Source organism: Alosa pseudoharengus, unplaced genomic scaffold (assembly GCF_046254945.1).
Source record: "Alosa pseudoharengus isolate Yale_2024_CS ecotype anadromous, Long Island Sound unplaced genomic scaffold, YU_APseudo_1.1 YU_APseudo_1.1_scf_15, whole genome shotgun sequence".
Lineage (NCBI taxonomy): Eukaryota > Metazoa > Chordata > Actinopteri > Clupeiformes > Clupeidae > Alosa > Alosa pseudoharengus.
The window spans coordinates 2,393,102-2,408,511 of record NW_027468620.1 but is presented as its reverse complement, the minus strand read 5'-3'; the positions used below and the strand labels follow the sequence as shown (position 1 = coordinate 2,408,511).

Below are 15,410 nucleotides of genomic sequence, written 5' to 3'. Positions count from 1 at the left end.
GTGGCAAGAACAAACTAGCGAACAAATGGGAAAAAGACATCCATGTTGTGGTTAAGCATGCCGGAGACCTTCCAGTCTACACAGTAAAGGTAGAGTCCCGAGATGGCCCCATGCGCACCTTGCACCGCGATCTCCTTCTTCCTTGTGGCTTCCTCCCTGTGCCAGAGGAAGTAGAAGAGCTGCCCCCAGACCCCAAGCCCACTCAGCGAGTCAAGACACGTCAGAGCGTTCCTGAATGTGAGACAGAAGCCACTGAGTCAAGTGATTCTGAAGATGAGTTTTTAGCCTCCCCTTTAGCCCCCTTAATTGAGGAACGTCCATGTCACAGTTCTAGTCAATTTACATCCCGCTACGACAATCCATCATCTGGGACAGATGGTATTCAAACCCCCGGCGCATCTGTAGGTCACAGACTCGATACTGAACCTGTGCCTCACCGGCCCGAGGTCTGTCTAGAGTCTTCTCCAGCCCTGCTTTCTGAGTATACGTTTGGCTCTGTCCCTGTCCCTCATCAGCTCGAGGATTATCTAGTGTACAGCCCGGGTCAGCCTCCTGAAGATGCAGGACCTACCCACTGGAAGTAACGGATGTAGTACAAACTGTACACGACTGTCCCTCTGCAGCTCCCCGTCAGCTTTTGGACAACTCCAGTTCATTGCCCATTTATCCAGAGCCCAGTTATGGACTCGTGGAGTCAGGACCTAAACTCTGTCCAGAGACCTCAGACATACAGGAGAACCTTCCAAGACGGTCACAGAGACAAAGAAGAGAGCCCAATAGATTGCAGTACAGACAGATGGGAAAACCCTTGATCTCAATTGTCCAAGCCCTTTTTCATGGCCTAACTGTAGCTTACACAGATGCTCTATCTGAAAGTGATGGCCCTGATTCACTCTCCTGTCCCTCAGTCCCTGTGATCCTCACTCAGCCCGGTCATTCATGCAACGGGACGTGCATGGGTTCAAGGGGGGAGGGTGTAGCCCAGTGCATAAAGGGTTAACTTCTAAAAGCCAGCTGGCCAATGAGAGCGCGACCCCTGCGTCTCCACAGCAACCACAGAAAAACTTTTGAATGAAATCAAACGAAAGACACGAACCAACACGAACTAACACGAACCAACGAGAATAATCTATCAATAAGAACTCGATAAGAAGAGAAAAGGTAATTATTTGATCCAATAATAAGTTAGAACATGGTGTAATATGATAAACATGATTAGTAATGAAATTAATATGATATAGAAACCTGAACGAGAACATAAACCTGACCGGAGGGAAAACGATTGACAGGACTAACGTTAAATCGAATGGATTGAAGGTACATATTTAACTGAAATATCTACAAGATTAGAACAAGACTAAATACATAAATAGTAATGTAGACATAATTATGATCGTAGACATCCAGAAGACAAAACTTCAAACAGAACTGCAACTTTCTGAACTGCCTGTATTGCATCGAATGCTGGCTTCGGTGAGTTCGTTTTTTCCGTTAAAAGTTTATGCTAAGCTAGGTTTGCTACTAGAGCTACTGCTGGTGCAGCACCATAAAAGCCTAACGCTAGCTTGAACTCCGGTAATGTTTAATAAACCTTTTAACATAGACCAGTTTCATATAATTTATTTATTGATTTAATTTATTTGATGTGACTATTTATTGGATGTTTTGTACTCTGAGACCTGGATACATGATTGTTTGTGGCCTGTATATTTACAGGTCAGGTTTTTTATAGTGGATAAAAGATCTGAATTGATGGCGAGCCTCCCAGAATCCCGAATCTGAACTTCCCTTCACCTTTCATTTCCCTTCACACCACTGTGGTAGGACTGTAAGACTGACCCAGACTGACCTTTTGACTATTCCCTGACTTAACCTCCTGATAACTTCTGAATGAACTGAATTAATTGATTGTGACACATTGATTGTTTAAACCGTTGATATTGATAATACATTTTGTTGAATTGATACACATACATACTATAATACACTGAATATTTATTGTATATATTTTTATTTTCTTGTACCATTGAAAGATCACATTGAATATTTTAGAACTTAGGTAAGATAAGGGTGCACCCGAATATAGACCCGTATATAGAACATCTGATATTGTTATTTATTGCACTGCACTTTGTATTCTATTTATTTCAATCTATTCATTGTACTTATTGTTATTTATACCATTTTATTCATTCACTCCTTTTACTTATTTAATGTCATCATTATTCTAACATTAACTTTAGCTTGTTGCATCCATCTACCTCTAGTCTTATCTAGAAACTTCTGATTCTAATCCAAGTAACTAGACATAACCTATAATATAGTAAATTGAGCCGAGTGCTACACATAGCCTAATCATGTCAATGTAGCAGGAAAGCAAATTAATAGTCATAGAAATGTATTTTGTTTTAAATAACGGGTAGACATAGGTTATATGATTCCAGCGCTGCTTTGTCATGGACTACAGGTACAAACTACAGCCTGTGCGTTTTAAAATACTCACTCACAACACAGTGAGTAGGCTAATAATTGGATTTAGGTCATTGCTACACATCTGCTTAAATGCATTGTCATAGTCAGTTACCTTAGCACCCACAAATAATGCAAACATTAGTAGGCTTATATGACAACATTTACTTTTTTATTTTATTTACCACAACACCTAATATAATACAGCCTACAACATGAGCTGTCATCTACAGTGGGCAGTGCTTCGACTTGGCCAACTTCACTCGCGGTCCGCGCGTGGGATCACGCGGTATCACGCGACTTTAATTTGTATTTTTCCAGTGAGACGCTGCAACAACCCAAACAACCGGTAGATGGCTCAAGTGAGCAGGGTGTCTCGTAAAAAGAAATGGAGCCTGGAAAACCCTACACAGACTTCACTACAGACTTTAGCAGACTGGTTTAGAAATAATGTAATAGCCAGAAATATGCCTGCCCTGCCCTAATAAAGAAATATTTGGTTAACTGCGATTGAATCCCGTTTGCAGCCGTAGAGACGCAGGACAAATTAAACATTCTGGTTTTCTCCGAGTACAACGATGATAGACATCATTTGGACAAAATATAGAGTATTAACCTCCGTTGCTCAGCCAAATGCCTTCCTGTTACGTCCTGTTATCACGGAGTTACAGGCGATAAACGATTTTTGATGGTCACAAGTTTACTTCATTAGGGACTGTTCGTTATTTATTTAAGGGGCTACCGGAGGAGTTTTGGGAGCATTAGTCCAAAAAGACGTGACCCTCCCTAGCCAGCAATACATTTTTCTATGACCCTCCAAAGTGATTATGAAAAAATCACTGTCAACCTTTTCCGGGTTTATCACGTAGCCTACTGTATTTTAACGTTTTCACATATTTGGCCATAAGCCGTTTATCATAGGCTATCACGAAACCAAACTACAAAGGCGAACACTTTAACAGGGGGAATTAATTGGGCATGAATCATGCTGAACGCTATTTCGCTACCTTAGAATAATAAGGTTCTATGTTTTGTACAACCGGGACGATTGAAACGGGGACGAATGAAACATTCCGGTTTTCTCCAAGTGCAACGATGATAGACAGTCATCATTTGGACAAAACATGGAGCATATTAACCTCCATTGCTCAGCCAAATGCCTTCATGTTACGTCCTGGTATCACGGAGTTACAAGCGATAAACGATTTTTGATGGTCACAAGTTTACTTCATTAGCGGTTTATTTTTTTGTATTATTAAAGAGTGTTTTTCATTTAAAGGTTTGACTTGTTCGTGCTTATTCAGTAGAGCATTTAGTGCTCTCCCCAATCCCAGACGTTCACATTGCATGTTTGTTTGTAATGGATGCAACCGCGAGATAGGCTATACGTTTGACAATGAGTTGTTACCAGAACCAAGACATATAGCCCAGCAGCAATCTAGGGACTGTTCGTTATTTATTGAAGGGGCCACCGGAGGAATTTTGAGTGCTTCAGTTGGAAGTTGCATGACCCTCTCTTGTTCAATGACCCTCCGACAGAATTGTTAAAAAAGACATGACCCTCCCCTGCCAATTGTCTTCCGCCTGCGCCACAGCCACACACTTTGTGATAACGTGCTTAAATCAATCTTTGGTCCTTCCTTTTCAAATGTGTTGCGCCTGTTTGCACAATTTCACAAATAATCATATGTGATTAATAGTATGACAAATAATCCCTGTCCACGGGGACCGAAACAATGCATGCCAACTTTTTCCGTGTCTACCTGAGGCTACTCAGCTGCAAGAGAAATAATTTCCCCTGTTTGTATGTTCACTGCAAGTTGGCCTACCATAACTTACCAACTCTGCACTGTAGACTGGCTATTTATATTTTTCTGTGAAATAAGCAAATGTATTTGTTCAACTTTATGAAGCAGAATTACGCATAGGCTACTTGGAACATAATACATTTGACAAAGGACAGATGTATGTTGCTAGTGACAAAATATTAACTTTCAGTGTTTTACGATGTCTTTGTCATGGGGAAGTGTTTTTCCCCATGCATTTATTCTAGGTTACTGTCAGTGACTGCCGTGAGAGAACGGGTTCTGTGTTTCGTTCATGTCAGTGACTGACGCGAGAGAAGCGGGGTCTGTGTTGTGTTGCGTTGCATTAATTTATTTTCATTGGGCATACCGTGCCGTGCCACAGCTCTTCAGTTCTGACAAAGCCAAAATTACTCCTTTTGAATTAGTGCAGGAAGCGCGTTTGTAGGCCTATGGTTATATTGCTTGACGGGGGGGATCCCAAGCAGCTTTCAGCCATAAGGCTACTTTGAGAACATTTCAATTCACCCGACACTAATATTCAAAATGTTGAAAACTATTTCGGCATAGCCTATAAAGCAGTTTAATTAAATGGAATGTTAGTTGTAAACAAACAAGCTACTTGGTGAGGCTTGGCCTCACAGATGCGCTCGTGCCTTAGAAAAATCTTCACGATAGGCCTATTAACTAACCACCCGATTCACGTTGGCTGGGGGGAAGGGGGCCATCACACAATTGTGCCCAGTTAATCCGGCCCTGCCCCCCAAAAATCACACCTTCCCACCTCTGACAAGTCAAGAGGACTCCTTACTCACAGACCTATATCACAAACCCGCGGTTTTGAAATCCTATGCAGCTACAGGAGCTTCCAATCGTGAGGAAGCAATTTTGCATTGTAGACATAACTAACATGCAATAACGCCGCCAACAACAACCAAAACTAGGCTAATCATTGTCAACATGTACATTAAATGTAACATTATTGTGAATCAAATTAAAATGTTCTCTTTTGCAAACGTAGGCATAGTAACAGAATAATTTAATAATGTTACAAAGATACTACATCAATCCGTATGTTTCATTAGGCTACTAGGCTATTTGTTTTGCCTTGATTCATTTAGGCTAGGCCTTTTTATTCAGGGGCCGTATTCACAAAGAATTTTAAGGCTAAAATAGCTCCTAACTGGCGAATTTAGGAGCAACTCCTAAAAATAATGGGCGTGTCACTCCTAACTTTAGGACTCCTAATTTTTTCACAAAAAGTAATTCACGAAGCATTTTAGACCTAAAAGTAGCACCTAAGTCTGGGACAGCTTTAGTCGAGAGGACTCCTAACTCACTAAGACCTATTCATAAACAGCTTTTTTGTGGCATTTTACGTTGCGATGTTCTGAAATGCGTAGCCTATGCGCAACAGGAGCTTCCAATCGCGAGGGAACAATTTTGCATTCATAAAAGGGATGCAATAACGCCACCAACAACAACCAAAACTACTCATTGTTAACATGTAAATGAAATGTAACGTTTCATTGTGAATCAAATTAAAATGATTCTTCTCTTTGCAAACGTAGCCTATAACGTAGATATGGTTACAGATTAATTGAATAATGTTGCAAAGGTAGGCTACTGCATCAATCCATAGGCCTATGTTTCATTAGGCTACTAAGCTATTTGTTTTGCCTTACTCTTTATTCATTTAGGCTAGGCCTTTTTATTCAGTTATTAATCATCTTCCGTCCTTCGCACTACTTGTGTAGCGCACACATTCTCCGACCTGTCACCTGTCAGTCATCATCGGAAGAGAGGTGTTTGGAATTCCCGCGTTACAATCGTCAGCCAATCAAGGTGGTCACTTTAGTCAAGCTCGTGCATGAGTAATGACGTCATCCATAGCCACGAAGACTCACTCCTAGTTTAGGAGTTGTCTGAAAGGCTTTGTGAATAACTTTTAAGAGAAAACTCCAATCTAAAATCTTTAAGTGCGATTTAGGAGTAGCCTTTGTGAATAGCCTACGGCCCCAGTTATTCATCATCTTCCGTCCTTGTGTAGCGCACGCATTCTGAGACCTGTCACCTGTCACTCATCTTCGTAAGGGAGGTGTTTGGAATCATCAGCCAATCAGTCAATCAAGGTGGTCACGCTTGCTCATTTAACCAAATTAATGGTCGAATATTACTGATGAATCATTGTTACCTAGCGTTCATGTGCTTCGGAAAAACCTTTCTCCGAGTGAAAACATCATCATTCCGCGTCATTCACGTCACTCATTTTGCTGACAGAGTTGCCCAGTTAGGGGCTTGTCATCACTTTTGTCGTCACGTTGTAGTTCGTTTGTAGTCCATGTGGCCTTTCATGTCCAACAGATTTAATGTGAACTTGGGAATTTGCCCTTTTTATCACTTGAAAAGCTGCATATCTTTCTTTCAAGAGCATCTTAAGCATTTTAAGCAAATACAGTTGTTTGTTTAGGATTAGTGAGTGTATGTTTTAACCTTTGTTGTGGCATCCGTGTTTGTCACACATTCGATGGCAAAGCACTTGAACACTTGCTGTCGGAAAAACAAAGTAGCCATGGGGGCGGTCCTTGTCATTCCGAGGTGCTCTGAATGCACCATTAGGCCTATTTAAGAACATGCAGTGTGCGTAGGGTACCAAAAACATCTTGCTCGTAAAAAAGCATCATAACGCACATTCTGGCGGGTCTGTTATTTACTGTAGGCTGCGCAAACCACATGCCTTTATTTTGGGCAAGCCTGCATTCATTCATTCATTCAACATTTATTTATTCTCGGAGGGTCATTGAGGGAAGCCCTCATTTTCAATGAAGCCGAAATTACAGAAGCGAAGCAAAGCGATCCACAAACAAGACAACATTCGAGGCTTTTATATAAAGCCTGCGCTGACAGTAATCCTCCTGCCCCTGATAGGCCTACCACAGCTGTGGATAGTGTGGAATTTCTCTAGATTTCGCAACGAACTTACATGACACAATGCCATAAAATATGCCAGTTTTAGGACACAGAATAATGTTTGTAATGATACCAGGTAGGCATTGTCGAAGGTGCATGGTGAAGTGAAATTCTTTCTTTGGAAAACAAACATTTGCCGATATCATCGCCGATCATCAGAATATTGCAACAGATTATGTGTTCTGGACTGTAGGTAACTTGTTAAGCCAGTGGTTCTCAAACTTTTATTTAATTCCCCACTTTGATCAAGGGGCATGACAGTGGAGATAACGTGTTATCCCGAGGCTTTTGCAAGTCGGCATCTTCGACGGTAGTCTATTAAAAATATAAGTTTTCGATGTCCCAAACGGAGAGCCATACTTTATTGTTTTTAACGATCTCTATGCTACTCACAAAAATGTAGGCATGGGGACATGATGAAGTAGGTTATCCAACTGTCGTGTGTTAAATTATTGTGATTACGAGCCAATGGTTTTCAAACATTATACGTGACTTGGACATCTAACTAAATGCAACAGGCTCATATCGTCCTCGCATTCGCAAAATGAGGACCAGTGTTTTGTCAAATTGCAAATAGCTATTCGTTTTAACTATTTTTTTATGATAGAAGCCTATACAAAAAGCACTTCATACTATCTTAATCTTGGAATATGGGGAGGGAAGTGGCGCGTCTGCAGTCAGCCAAATATGAATGTAATTCTGCGGCATAAAGCAGATGTATTTGTTTATTGTACAGAAAAATAAAAATGACATGTCAAGCAGTCAATTGACTACATTGCAGTCAAGAAGTAGGGCAAATTAATTTACGAAACCAAAACGTGGGTCATAGTTGTCTAAGCCTCTATTGCGTAGCCTGTTAAAAACGTCGCCAGATAGTATTAAATCGGCAACAACATTGTTTTCTGCAGAAGCCTACCCAAGGCTACAGATTAATTCTGAACAGTTATTTCTCTACTGGCTCAATTATCACACCACTGTTTTGATTTGCGTAGTTGCGTTAACCCCAACACTGACAATAATGTAGACAGCAAATTTCGATTTCGATTTTCGTTACCACCTTGTAGTCAAGCCTTAAGCCATACCCAAGTAGCCTAAATCGAGGTAATGTTTAATTATGCATGATTTATTTTGTTATTGAATTCGTAGGCTGGGATTACTCTCGGCAACAATTATGTAAGGGACGGCAGGCAGAGCGATGTACAGTGGCAGAGCGACGCACAGTGGCTGAAAGTGGTACTAAAGCTTCACGCAGCTTCACGCCGCGTAATGCGCGAATGAAGTGGTCATTTGAAAGCGATGCCCACTGTACCAATCAGCATGTAAAAACTGGTGCCGGAAGTGGTCGCCATGGAATGCCATGTTTTAAAAAAACAAATGCCATGCTAATTGACTGAAGTTAACATTTCAAATCCTGACCCCCTGGATGAAGCAAATCTGAAGCAAACTGAATTTCCTTAACTAAAATATTGTGGGCGGGGAAAAAATGTGTGTTTCCAGGCTATAATGAACTGAGATTTTGCTGTAATTTGTGTTGTCATTTTTTTCATTTACGGTGTTACAATTAAATCATGAAATAAAAGTTTGTTGACGAATAATTTTCATCAAAGTTTTCATTAACAAAATCAACAAATTTCATCATGTTTATTGCACACAATGCCAATTGCTTGTATTGACACTTTTTGTACTTTGTACTTGATTTTGTACTCTACAGCCATAGAGACCAAGCAGGCAAGAAAGTGAGTACACTTGTCCACTTGTAGTGCGCCATAGCATTTAGACCCGGTTTACATGTCAGAAAAACGTATATATTTTCATGTGGTTTGGCCTTTCATTTACACAAGGTTTTATACCTGAAAACAATAATTTCTGAAAAGTCCGGCCAAAGTGGAGATTTGGGAAAACTCTGGTTTCATGTTTGCATGTAAACAGGGGAAACAGCATTTTTGCATTGTGACATGTTGTTCCCTCGTATGTTTAAAATCTCTGATTGGCCACCGGTTTGCTCGAGGCGTTTGCAACACCCTTCTCCAGCTGGTTTTAGCATCCGTGTGAACAGCATTATTTTTAAAAACAAAGGAGGGGAAAATATCCGTTTTTCAGAATACCCTGCTACGTATAAACGTGGTGTTACTGCCTTACTGCCAGAACTACATATTAGTTGGTGTGTGATTGTAATGGGCTGCTTGGACCAAAAATGGCCAGTGAGATGTCCTAGTTCAGCACTGCTAGTAGTTGAGGAATTGTGTATTGACCCAATCTTGATATTGGATTCCTAAAAGATTTCCTTCACAAAAAGTGAAACTACTGTACACTGTGTCGTGCTTAAAGGAAAATTTAGCACTTTGAGTCCCTTTTCTGGTTTGTTTTGGATGAACTAGAGTGGTGGACACCAACATTTTGACGATTGGTTCTGTCTCGACCTTTCTGACTCGTTTTGAATCGCCTTTGACTGCTCAGGGTGGCTGCCAACAGGCATACTGTAGTAGTATAAGTATATATACTATAGGCTACTCAAACATGTCCTAAAACAACCCTTAACGTTCGTTTTCAAAACTGTGCAACTCACCGAGTGGTTAGTGGTGTTCGTTGATGTTCCAAAACAAGTAGCGTAGCGAATAGGGCTGTAACGATTTACGATTCGAAACCGAAATCGCGACATTCATATCCACGATACTGTGTCGCGGTGTGAAAAGGCAGAATCGCGACACACCCTTTCTAGTGTTTCACGCAGTGCTTTGCAGCTTATGCGGCCGCAAAAGCAACCCACAACTCCCGCTTTACTTATCGGTAGCCTAAGTTGTCCAAAAACAAATAAATAAATAAATAATAATTTCATACCTCTCCTTGCTTTCATTGTAGACTATGTGTGCAACTTTACCAAACAGTATAGAAGTAAAGCCCCTCTCCTTGCCCCGCTCTCTCTTGCGCTCCCTCCCTCTCACTCTCCTGCTCAATGAACACGCGCGACTTAAATAAAACATTCACAATCGTGAAAGCAAGGATCAGACGACTAGCTAAATTACTATTAAATCCGCTTAGCATCATTAGCATGCTGCACATATTTGTTTAAAACTCATGCATTGAAGTTGACTGATCATCTCAATACCAACGTTTCCCAAAAGGGCCTGTCCCAAGGAGAACAAGTATTACCTTGAAACTTAAACACACATGGGGAAACTGAACAGTCCAATCAGTAGACTATGATAGGCTAAGCTATATGCTACTTTGTTTACAATATTTCCAGGCTTCAACCAGACAGCTGAATTAAAGAGGTAGAGTTGTAATAAAATAATAGTAGGCCTAGGCTATAGGCTAATCTGCATAAAGTGTGCTGTCATAAATATCAGTCATTCAGAAAAATATTTGTATATCAGGATATAAAATAATAGATATATTATATTGTAATTCTCTGGTGTTCTAAGGGAGGCTATTAAAATGTTATTTAATAAAATGTCTAGCCCCCCAACCCCCCCCCCCCAAAAAAAAAGAAAAATCGAGATTCGTATCGAACCGTGGGTCAAAAATCGTGATACAAACCGAATCATGAGGTTGGTGTATCATTACAGCCCTAGTAGCGAAATACAGTTTCTGTCGTGTTTTATTTGGCATTTTGTAAAATCCCATTGATTTCTGTTGGAAGACTCATTGCACGTTGATATTACTGCGCCACCGTCTATGCTTCAGGTTCAAATATTGAGCGGAAGTTTATACATGGTTGTGAGGTGTCTGAATAAATAGTTCCACAATAGGCCTAGCAAATAAGGCTGGAAATCATAGCCTACATTGCGCCGATATATTTGCTTTTAATAGTCAACGAACTCCACGAACCACTCGGTGAGTTGCACAGTTTTGAAAACTAACGTTAAGGGTTGTTTTAGGACATGTTTGAGTAGCCTACTACAGTATGCCTGTTGGCAGCCACCCTGAGCAGTCAAAGGCGATTCAAAACGAGTCAGAAAAGTCGAGACAGGACCAATCGTCAAAATTTCGGTGTCCACCACTCTAGTTCATCCAAAACAAACCAGAAAAGGGCCTTAAAGTGCTAAAAACCGGAATTTTCCTTTAAGCTATTTATGTTAATACACTATGAACTACCTGCAGTGATCGTCTTTGGTCTCCCTTCACCAGACTACTCCACAAGATGTTGTCTGCTTGCAATCGGGCCATATCTATTCTGACTATGAAGCCTATCATTTGCTGGTCTGACCCTTTTTCAAAGAGATTGTCTTCTCTGAACCTGTAGAGTCTCTTACATAGGAAAGGACAGTTTTGAATGCAGTTGTGTTAACCAATAGATTACATACTGTATATTTTGGTAAATTGGCTATTATTCCATTGATGGAATACTTCTTGACTTTAAGCGCTTACCTGACACGAGTCTATTCCACCCTGCAGGTAACCAGCGCAGAACATGCTGTCATCCACTTTTTTGCCATAGACTGATTTGTCAGAGCAACGGTCTTGTGATATCAGGAGTACCTCAGCATCCATCAGTTGGCTGGAGCCAAATTCTGCTGCAGAGTAACAGTTGATAGAAATAACACTTGACAATCCAAGGAATGCATATATGACAAAACTGACATATGAATGGTCAATAAATTAAATGAAACAAAAAATAACTATGACAAGCAACATAACGCAAAGGTTTTTTCAATCATACAGTCAGGTGTTGCACCCCATCCTGCTATGTTGCACTCTGTTCCATCTGGCAAAGTAGTGTTGGGCAAACACACTGCCTTCACATACTGAGACTCCACAGTGCATTTCCCATCGGTGGACTTCAGTTTTAACAGAGCTGTATGACATACAAAGACATACAAGTAACATAAATTTTTTCACTCTGTAGCAACATTAGAAATTGCACCTCTCTAGTGCTTGGTAGGACTCCCATTGGCACCAGAAAATGTACTCAGTAGGCCAACATACATTTACTTGACACTAAAAAAAAAACAATTATTGTGTTAGTCCAACCAAAACTGAACTTTTTAAATACATGTTAACATGTTGTCTGACTGAAAACTGACAAAATCGAAGTTCTTTTAGCCGCACTCACACACCCCGATATTTGCTCGATCAACTAATGGTACGTTTGACACCGAGGCACCTAAGCTTGTATCACACCCGCAAAGCAAACTGTTTCGAACCAGTGTGTTGAAGCCATAGACTGTAAAAGAAATGGACAGAGCCACCCCATAGGACTTCAGTAGAGACAATTTGTGAAGCCTTTTACGGGTGCCTTATTGAACTGCGCATCCTCAGTGTCAGTTGAGTGATAACACACGTGACGTTAAGCAACAGACTAATAGAGCCTTCATGCCACATCAGATATTCAAAAATTCCGACCTCCGACAGGAAAAATTACTTGAACGCAAATGTCACTATCATATTCTCCAACCACGGCGGCCTCCCTTGCAACAACACAAGAGAGGAATCTCACTGTCATAGTGCCTTCATGCTGGCCGTAAACTCGGAGGACCCGACTTTAAAAATCCCGACCTCCGAAAAACGTGTGTTCATGAGATCAGCTCGGAAAGCAAATACAGGAAACACATAAATGATGTTAATAGAACGGCTTACTATAGTTAAGCAAGAAGGGAAATGTCTCGGGCGAGTGTCTGTGATCGAAACCCTATACGATCACACAAAGTTTTATTTTGTTTCATAGACATACCAGTTATGCATTTTTGTTATTGAATTAACTTCACATTATTAGCAGTGATTCCAGTAACATGTACTCTATTCTGGCCACTTTTTTCGGTAATGAGTAATCTAACGCGCTACGACCAGTAATCAGATTAAAGTTACTTCTCCAAGTCACTGTGCGTTACTATTTCTGTCATTTCTTTGCATTCTTCTTGTCTCAGGGATTAACGTCATGTATGCTCACGTTTTCAGCATGAGGACAACTCACGTGTAATACCACGCAGAAACACGAACGTAAACAACAATGGAGGGAGGAGAGAGATGCGCATTTTAGCTATAGGCCTACAGTCATTATTTTGAGTTTGTGTCAGCTAAACATAACAACATTAAGGTACGTTGTACACTCTGTGCTGGCGACAAAGTGCTGTGTAGCTAGACATACCAAGTCTCCCGAAGTTATAGTCTCCCGCATATTGATAGCGGCTCCCTGACGCCTGCAAATTAGATAAATTCTCCCGGAATCTAGAGCGAACAAGAGCGCGCGACAGACCAAGACTTCAAATCGCGTGTGCTGTGCATCTGAGTTTAGAGCGCACACAACAGAGAGGGAGAGAGAGTGTGCCTGAATCCAAGACAGAGAACATCCTGGCCTGTCAGTTTTCAGTGAAGGTGGGCTTATATCTCTTTTCTCATGAACTAAATTAATCAGTTCAGTATATCTAGGAACAGGAGCGTCATGGCAGAGTCAGTGCCCCCCTCCCCCCCAAAAAGGAACATTTAAGACCCATTTCACATCAGACTACACAAAAGTGTACCCTTGTCTCATAAGAGTAAAACATAATGATAGTCTTGCACTCTGCACTGTTTGTAACAGTGACTTTAGCATTGCCCATGGCAGGTTAAATGATTGCAAAAGACTTGTTGAGGTGAGTTTAACAAGTCATTTCATTTGCATATTATTCAGGCCTATACTAGATGGCTAGTTGCCAATGCTACACAAAAAGCCCAAACTACCAAAATCTACATATTTTATTATCAGAATTTCTATCTATAGGCATTCCTTATTTGGTGTACTGACTAGACATTATTGAACAAACATATTCATCTGTATTTCAGTATCTAAGTAGGCTTAAGGGATACCTCCCTGAAATTACTTTTTTCAGGTCTGAATGTCTGCTATACATCGTTGACATTGCTGTTAAAATGCACTTCCAATAAAGTGAATATTGGCAAAACCGGTTGTCATTTTTACAGTATGTTGAGGCGGCAGGGGTGTTGTCGGCAGCTGATTGGCCAGATGATGGCGCTATGCTAGGCATGTGAATGTCATTACAATCATGATATCCAATATTTTGTAAAGTTTCAGATAAATCCATCAAAGCATTGAACATTTTTGGCACATTTCCTGATTGGCCAGATGATGGCGCTATGCTAGGCATGTGAATTCCACATGTGAATGTCATTACAATCATGATATCCAATATTTTGTAAAGTTTCAGATAAATCCATCAAAGCCTTGAACATTTTTGGCACATTTCCTGCTTGGCCAGATGGTGGCACTATGCTAGGCATGTGAATTACACATGTGAATATCATCACAATAATGATATCCCAAATGTTTGTAAAATTTAGATCAATCACTTAAGGCATAGTCCATTTCTGGCACATTTCCTGCTTGACCAGGTGGTGGCGCTATGCCAGGCAGGTCCATTGGGTGTCTGGATATCATCATAATCATAATATCTATTAACCTGAGAAGTTTCAGACCATTTATTCAAAGCATAGAGCATTTCTGGCACATTTCCTGCTTGGCCAGATGGTGGCGCTATGCTAGGCATGTGAATTACACATGTGAATATCATCACAATAATATCCAATATTTTATAAAGTTTCAAATTAATCAGTTAAGGTATTGTCCATTTCTGGCAAATTTCCTGCTTGGCCAGGTGGTGGCGCTATGCCAGGCAGGCCCATTGGGTGTCTGGATATCATCATAATCATAATATCTGTTAACCTGAGAAGTTTCAGACCATTCATTCAATGCACTGTGACTTTATGACACATTTCCTGTTTATGTGGTGAGATATTAAAACCATAATATATTACAACATATCAAAAATCCCTTCTCAATTTAACATCAGCAACATCTTGGCATAATGTTTGCCAAATTTCACATGAATCTGACAAACCGTCTAGGAGCAGTATGTTAAAATTGACCATGTGACATCAGTGTAATTGTCATTCTTTCTGTTGCCAGTTGGTGGCGCTATGCCAAACATGCATTATGGGCATGTGAATATTATCATTAACATGGTCTTCAATGACCTGTGAAATTTAAAACATTTCAAGCCATGCATGGTGAATTATGACACAGTTATTGTTTATGTAGAAGGGTATTAAAATTAATAATTTCGCCATTTCGTCAAATTACAACATAGGAAGGTTGGAGACCTCACCCTGGTCATCGACGGTTGTCCCACCTCCCCATCTCCCAAAGTGCGGAACCTGGGCGTCATTCTGGAC

General features: G+C 40.6%; 1 protein-coding gene across 1 annotated transcript in view; it reads right to left on the bottom strand.

Moving 5' to 3' along the window:
* Positions 1-15,410, bottom strand: part of LOC143124726 (factor VII-activating protease) — a 246,993-nt gene that overhangs the window by 71,174 nt on the left and 160,409 nt on the right. The window contains exons 9-10 of the mRNA XM_076286436.1: positions 11,905-12,039; positions 11,613-11,758 (exon numbers count right to left, since the gene is read on the bottom strand). Of these exons, the coding sequence (XP_076142551.1) occupies positions 11,613-11,758; positions 11,905-12,039 (281 nt within the window). The remainder of the gene's footprint in view (positions 1-11,612; positions 11,759-11,904; positions 12,040-15,410) is intronic.